The following is an 8,571-nucleotide window of genomic DNA, read 5'->3' on the forward strand; positions in this document are numbered from 1 at the left end:
ACCATATTTTTAGACAACTTTTGTTTTGACTTATAACTGATATGAATATTATCAACTCAAACGACACATTATACACACGGGGTTAAACAGTCAGGTCACAGACTCCTAATATTCAGTTGTAGCTGTCATTAATTTTGAACTACTGACCAGAGTGTATGACTCACAGCTGCAAGAACTTTGTCTCTCTTTCGGAACAGAATGATAGTGAGACTGACTGTCACTTTTAAAACAGGTCCACAGTCTAAAGCGCACAGAGTGTTCAGTTACAACATATCTCAAACATTAGACTTTTTAACTTACAGCTTAACACTCTAACCACTGGGCCACATAGGCTATTAACTTAAAATGTATGAAACATACGTTTTCTCTAGCTGCACAATGACTCACTGGTAAGTCTGAAGGCTTGTGATGCTAAAAATCGGGTTTCTATACTCTTGATTGGCACAACAGAGATATCCAATTTTGTAGTTTTAGGCTTAACGACAAAACAAAACGCTGTATTTAAATTTTATTTCTGCTTGAATATATGGCGCTGAGAATAAAATTAATAATAGACGCCAATATAAACAAGAAGTAAAAGGTAAGGTAAGGTTAGAACTTCACTTTGTTCTCTTCTGCTATCAAAATAAATATTGTTGCACGTGACTCAGTGAGGATTGATTCCCGAGCCCCTGTATGAAAAACAATCTTGGATCTGTTGTGTATACACTGTGACCGTGTGTGTAAATCTTCTTACACAGATTAAACACAGATAAAATAATGATAAAATTTGAAGTACAAATAAAGAAACTTCTGGACTGGAACAAACAACTGGACCGCATAATAATTTTTTGTTTCTTTCTTTCGTGTCTGTATATAATTTAGTACATTCTAATTTAATTTATTTCAAATTGAGATCAATCTCGAGAGTTTTCAGAATTAATCTTATTTAGGATAGTCAAATTATATTATGAAACACATTATTTTTGATAAAGTTAACTTTCATCCATACATTTAAAACACGTATTTATTTCTGAACCAAGAAAAAAAATCGAGCTGCGGCAGAGTCCTACGGTCGCCTGTAGAAATGTGTTTGTCGCACAGCACATTTATAAGTCGAGATAAAATGACGTCAGAGGTAGCACCCGCTTCAGGTTTCGATATCTCAGTTTTTGTAAAGCATTATGTTCTTATTTGTGAAAGTATCCAATCTTGTCTGATGGTTTTAGGTGTATGTTATCTTGACATCTATACTTGATCAAGTGTAGATGTTTTATGTTCAGGAAATACAGTTTTGCACAAAAGTTATTTAGTACTAGTTTACTGTTAGCATACAATATTTACGGTTCGTCTGTCGTTGTCGCAAAAACACACTCTGCGCTTTGGGGTATCAAGTGCGTTAACTTATAAGAGTAACAGTCAAATACAACTAGTAGATCATACGGATTTCGTTTGGTTTGATTTTTTGTTGTTTTTTTTTAATTTCGCGCAAGCTACTCGAGGGCTACCTGCGCTAGCCTTCCCTGATTTAGCAGTAAGACTAGAAGGAAGGCAGCTAGTCATCACCACCCACCGCCAACTCTTGGGCTACTCTTTCACCAACGAATAGTGGGATTGACTGTCACATTATAACGCCCTCACGGCTGATAGAGCAAGCATGTTTGGTGCGATGGGGATTCGAACCCGCGACCCTCAGATTACGAGTTTAACGCCTTAACCCACCTGGCCATGCCGGGCCAGTTTGGTTTCACTTGTGTTCAATATCGCGCAAAGCAACAAGAGAGTATCTGAATTAGGTGTTCCTAATTTAGCAGTGATAAACTAGAGGGAAGACATCTAGTTAACGCCACGCGCCGCCAACTCTTGGACTACTCTTTTACCAACGAATAGTGAGGTTGACAGTTAGATAACATCCCCACAAATGTAAGGGCGAACATGTTCGGTGACAGAGAATCGAACCAGTGACCCGCAGTCGAGCGCCATAACCGCTTGGTCACGCCAAGCCGAACATACGAGAGTAGCCCAACACTGTACGATAAGTGTTGGTAACTAGATATTTCTCATCTAGTCTATCATTTCTAAATACAGGTACTGCAGATTAGCCTTTGTGTAATTTTGTAAGAAATACTGAAACATAAATGTTGGTACTAAACAGAATAGCCTACTATTCGCCTCATTTTTTATTCAACAGCGTCCAACATTAGTCTGTTATTGCTAAGGGGACTCACTTTGCTGCTTGCATCATCTTGCTAAACAAGCAAACATATTGTATTTACATTAACTTATTTCATGGAAATTATCCACTTATAAGGTAGGAAACTGAATATCTAGAGGGTTACTTAGGTTAATGTCAGAAATTCAGTTCTACTCCTACAAATGTGAATGCAATGCCATTTAAACAACATGAATAAAAGAAGATTTGGAAAACTACCATTAAGAAAATTTGTTGTTGTACATTAAATGAGAAACTTACAGAAATATTTTGGAAATGTGTGAAATCTGGATATTTCAGCTCTCAATAAAATTATGACAAGTATCTGCAAAAAATGTTTGATGTTTGTGTGCGCCTACTTCTTCAACTCTTCTGAAAATAGGGCCAACAACAGAAAGTTTTCCAAATATTTCCTGGTCGATGAGTATCAGGACTCAAAACTTCTACTTTTAAAACCTTCATTATCGAACCTATAACAAAAAACTTTGTTACAAGTATCAGGATCAACTATAACAACTACATTGCGGCAAAACTTATGTCTAAGTTAACACTCGTTTTCAGAAAAAAAAAAGAGACAATACGCTCGAATAAAACAATCTTATCTTTTAACACAACTTTCAAATAAGTAGTTTTTGTTTGTGAAAGATACATTAAGAAAAAACAAAGCTCGTTAAATCTTACCATTTGTAAGCATGCGTGACTTTGTGGCCTGCTGTGAAAGCACTAAAGGATCACAGTTCTCTGGACTGTTGAATAATTCACACACACACAATACGAAAAGGAATGTCCATCATCGTTTGCAAAAATATAAGTAAAAGCCAACTGTCCATATAAGTATTGATCAAAAACAATCCATTATATGTTTTTTGTTAAATATTCCACTTGATAATTCGAATCTAGAGCCATGTGACAATACACTAGACCCAGGGTGGCCACACTTGCTTAACGTAAGAGCCACATACGATATACTTCAGATGTTTGAGAGCCACAAGACATGAACAAATATTATACACGTTTTTATTGTTACATGCACATTAGGTTACGTATATGTTATATAAATATTAATAAATACATGTACGTAATAATATTTATTCATGTATGTAGTTTTTAAACTGTTAATTTGTATTAAGTTAAATAATCACAAAGTACACATATCTGGCTGATATGTACACAAAGAACAAATAATTCAAAATCCTGGCTGATTATTGGTTTAACTATATTGAATGTATTTAATACGGTAATGAACGACATAAACATCTAAGAAAAATATGGAAATTTTCGTTTCATTAACATTAAATGAGACTGTCAAAAATAAAAATAAAATGAGTAAAAACAGATATTTTTAATGATATTCATTTGTCTTAGTAAAAACATGGAGAAAAATATGTAAAACAATAAAATTATAGATCTTTTAATCAGTTACCACCTTACAAAATTTTAGTCTTCTCATGATAGTTTTTGGACACAAACAAACATTAATACAATTATCAGGCTATTTACTGTCAGTAGAGGTCTTGTGAGTCGTTGAAATTCCGGCTGATATGTTGTCAAGGCTGTACGTATTAGCTCTGTCAGGTGTTGATTTGTAAGGACTGTACGATGCTTCGACTTCACAAACTTCATTACAGGTACAATGATTCACAGCAGTATGTTGTGCTGAAAATTGAGATGAGTCGCACACTGATTTTCTTCAGTTCAGGATACTTTATTTCTGAAACTTGCAGAACTCAATTGTAGAACGGAATTTATGGATCATCTTTAGACCCAGGTTCTCCTGTAATTCTATTAGTTCCATTTCCTCCGCAGATGATTCTGTAACCAGAGGTTCGAGAATTAGACAACCATCATTGATAACATCAACCATGAATGAACTTACAAGAAAGGCGAAGCAGGGCTTCAGCTTCTACAAGTCCTCAAATCTGTCCATGAAATTATCAAGTAGTCCTTGTAATTTATTTTTGTATTTTTCCAGTTTGAGGTCTTTTATTTCAATATCAGGGAATGTATTTACTCTTCTTTTGAGATTGGGAAAGTAACTGAAGTTTGTTGGCAATATGCCTCTTTGCAAAAGTCTTATTTTATTTTGAAAGCTGAAAATTGTCTCAGTAAGATCAGGAACAATTTTATCCTTTCCCTGGAGTGCCAAGTTGAAAGTTGTAAGTGATTTATTATATCAGTAAGGGACATTAGATCTTGCATCCATTCATTTCCCAGTTGAGGATAGAATCTTTTTTTTCTTCAAGAAAAGTAATAATAGGCTCCAACAGATCCACAGACCTATTTAAGACACTGCTGGTTGACAGCCACCTCACAATGTAGTAAAAAGAGACATCACTTGGTTTATCTTCAAGCTCCAGTTCTTCAATAAAATTTTTGAACTGTCGATGAGTCTTTCCATTTAAATGTATGATGTTCACAATTTCAAGAACAAATTTCATAACATCTTCATATTTGAGGTACCAGGCTACCAGGTGTTCATGATGAACAATGCAATGAACAGGAAGAAATTCTGGAAACCAGGAATCACTTTTCATAAGTGCAATTAATCGTACATTTTTCCCCATCATTGCAGGTGCTCTTTCTGTTGTAACACTGACGAGTTATCCAGTGGAATATCAGCATTTGTTAAGGCTCTGGCAAGCGCATTTTTAATGTCAACACCTCGAGTTGTTGTTTTTTAGTGCCACTAAGTCCAACATCTCTTTTTTCACAGTTACATCAGAGAAAAGATAACAAAGGTTTACCTTCTTTAACAATGAATGCAAAATCTTTCTCCCACTCTAGCTTAAAATTTCTGTTTTCATCTTCATACTTTCGCTTCTTACAATTTGATGACGCCATCTTCCTTCACAAAATGTTCACAGACACTTCTAAAAAGTTAAAGTAAAAAGAAACAGTAAGCTCCAACACGTGCAGCGCAACCAAACTCTACAGCGACCAGTATTTCACAAACACTTCGCTAATTTCAGTGCCCGCAACACAGCCACATACGCCACAATCTCGCGATCGCAAACCACGCCCACTAAAACAAAGATTGTCAGCACTGGCTTGCAATTTACTGATTCTTCAGCACAATTCCTCTGTAATCCTTGCTGATCCGAAATTTCTTTAATCTCTGACTCAAATCTAGCATTCAAATTAGGATTTAAAATCTTAACTATATTTACTCATCATGAACATTAAACTTACTTTTTATTCCAATAAACTCTCAGTTTATACCCAGCAAAAAATTATTATGCTTGAAAAGTTTTTATTTACCTTTTCTATTAATTGTGATGCAAAGATTAGCTCAGCCAACATATTTCCGAGAGCCGAACATTATATGTTAAAGAACCGCATGTGGCTTGCGAGTCGCGGTTTGGCAAACCCTGGGCTAGACATGGAATGTGGGTGGTCCCCTAACTTGTACTTATAGCAATAACAATGAAAACATATCTTTGTAAGACTTGTTGTAATCATGGTAATTCATATCTTTGTAAATATTATCTTCGAAATGGATACACTAAGAGACTTTTAGTAATAGGTCAACTGCAAGATTTATTTACGGTGGTCGCAACGAAGAACATACCATTGTAAGATTTAATTTTACAGTGGTAATGCAAAGTTAACCCTGTGAAGTTTTTCTGCAAGTAGAAATATTGACAAGGTTCTAGTGGTAAATCAAATTTAAAACTTGCCTCCAGACAAACAGCAGATAATAAGGCTTACTTCTATATGGCAATTGAAATATGGATGAAGGTTTTTCTGGAAGTTCATACATTGAAAAACTTCTAGTGATATTTTAAAGGTAAGATGAAAATAAAACATTAATATAATGCATTAATAATATAAGATTTACTTCTACACTAGTAATTCCAATCTTTCTGTGTGAAGATTCTTCTGTCTCTTGAGACACTAAAAGACCTCTTGAGATATATCAAATTTAAGATATATCTTTTGTCGTAGAGCTTATTTCTAAAGTGGAAAATCTAATCGAACCACGTGAAAGTTCTTCTAGTATCAAACTTCTAATGAAAGATCAAAATTAAAGTTCAGCTGCAATGATAACAGTGAACAATGACACACTATTAGACTTAATTTTATATAGATAATTCAAATATATATGAAGGTTATTCTCTCTTCACAGATTGAGGAACCTGATGTGATATGCCCATTTAAGGTTTATTTAAAGTGGTAATAGAGAAGAAACAACTGCAGTTGGGGATTACGTTGTTATAGCGGAAAGTTGTTTCTGATAGTAACAATTAAAAACGGGGCTCGGCATGGCCAGGTGGGTTAAGGTGTTCGAATCGCCGTTGCATCAAACATGCTCGCCCTTTTAGCCATGGGGGCGTTATAATGTGACGGTCAATCCCACTGTTCGTTTGTAAAAAAGTACCCCAGGAGCTGGCGGTAGATGGTCTTACACTGCTATATTAGGGACAGCTAGCGCAGGTAGCCCTCGTGTAGCTTTGCGCGAAATTCAAAAACAAACAAACAAACTAAAAACGACTAGACGTGTTGTTTATTTCACTGAAAGATTTAATTGTTGTGGTGACAACAAGAATAAACCTCTGATAGAAGCTTATCATAAGACTTACATATACAGTCTAGGTCTAGAGTCTAACTCTTACCGATAGTGGTAAAAACAGTTCCGCAGTAGAACATTGCTCCTAAGAACGACCATTGCCTGTTCACGGAATCTTTTTTGTTGAAGGACTCAAACGCCTGCTGTTCGTACTCTGTAAGTCGACATATAGCGTGCTCCCGCCAGTCTTCCTCCTGGCCATGTCTCTTGTACAAAGCCCAGAGGTCATTGATAATTAATATCCGCATCTTTTCGATGTTTATATTTTCCTGGTACTCTACTGAGCCTTCAATCAGTTGAAAAATTACAGCTCCTAGAGCTGCGTATCCGAAAAGGAAGAGCAACAACAACACATGCGTGAACCACTTTTCAGACACAGACTTTATTTTCTCAGTATATCGTACAATGCAAGATTCTTTAGTTTTTGTTAAGGTGACAATGTGCATGGGGTTGACAACCCACACTTTAGGCACGTATACTCCTGACCAACCGAAGTTAGAAACATCAGAAGACTGCCTATACAACCTTTGTCTGGCACCAATGTTATCTGATCGTTGCGTTGTGCGATGAGTTACATCCATTACCTAAGCCTGATTTCTTGAACAACCGTTGTAACTTGTATTGATAGCACTGAAAGAAATATATTTACCACTTGGACATATAGGTGCCAGTTTTATCGGAAAATAACAATTTGGCTGGATTTCTTTCCGTTCTTAACTGTCTTATCACATCATAAACAAAACAAGTGAAAAAAAACGCATAATCAGGTTTCTGCAACCTCTGATGTTCGTACAGCGGTGTCTTTTCATTTAGTGACAGGTGCTTATGACCCGGTCTTCGACTCGTCGCTAAGCTAACGTGCTGCCATTTCTGGCCCAGAACATGCTTTATAGATTCTGCTCAGGAATGTTCTCAGAAGTTCTCAATATAGGAGTAAGAAAATGAGATAATTTTAGCGACAGCCGAGTTCACTTTCCGACAACTCAAAATATCCCAGTACACGTGTAACGTCTCCAGCTTCGGTTCAAACACTTATTGTTTACATTAGAATCAGAATGAATTACTTTACTTTTTATGAGCGTCGCTTTGATGTACGTTTCTGGATGCAAAACAAGTTTCATGTCTCGCTAAACTTAGACATAGCTTTATCCAAAAATTAATTTAAAAACTGATTTTTCAAAACTATTTTAGATTTGAAACTAGCTTCAATAGTATGAAAATAGAGTATTTTTAGAAAAAATAATTTAATATTCTGAAAGACTAGATAGCTAAAATAAGCCAAGACAAAAGTAAAAAAGAATAACAGGCTAATGTCATTCAATATACTCTTGTTATTTCGATGAAGAACATTAGTGGTATTATCCAATGTGCAACCATTGACGGTCAAAGCTTGTAAATACTGAGGCTTCAAGTACCAACACTGCTACCAATAACTTACTTGTATTGCATATATGTATTCGTTTCAAGTAAACATAAACAATTAAATCTTCATAATGAAACGGAGACAATTACCTCTAATACGTAAGGTTGTACTTATTTTATTATCCCTATTGCTATGTAGGATTTGAGCCGATCGTTTTATATATATATATATTTGTGTGGGGGTGTGTGGTGAGATATCAATCACGAACACTTGTGGATTGATTTCTATATGTTTGTGTGTTTTAAAAATTTCATGCAAAGGTACCCAAGAGCTACCTGCGCAGAGCAGTACCCAGTTTCAAACTAAATGAAGTAATGGGAAGGCAGCAGTCAACAGTGCCCGCCACAAACATTCAGGCTACTCTCATTTGACTGTCACTCTTGAAGTGCA

The 8,571-nt window shown here is 35.7% G+C and overlaps 1 protein-coding gene across 1 annotated transcript in view; it reads right to left on the reverse strand.

Annotated features, from left to right (window-relative positions):
* Nucleotides 1-7,634, reverse strand: part of LOC143229315 (TWiK family of potassium channels protein 18-like) — a 30,327-nt gene extending 22,693 nt beyond the window's left edge. The window contains exon 1 of the mRNA XM_076461492.1: nucleotides 6,805-7,634. Coding sequence (XP_076317607.1) covers nucleotides 6,805-7,339 — 535 coding nt within the window. The 5' untranslated portion in view covers nucleotides 7,340-7,634. The remainder of the gene's footprint in view (nucleotides 1-6,804) is intronic.
* Between the last annotated feature and the right edge of the window lie 937 nt (nucleotides 7,635-8,571).

This window comes from Tachypleus tridentatus, chromosome 10 (assembly GCF_004210375.1).
Source record: "Tachypleus tridentatus isolate NWPU-2018 chromosome 10, ASM421037v1, whole genome shotgun sequence".
Taxonomy (NCBI): domain Eukaryota; kingdom Metazoa; phylum Arthropoda; class Merostomata; order Xiphosura; family Limulidae; genus Tachypleus; species Tachypleus tridentatus.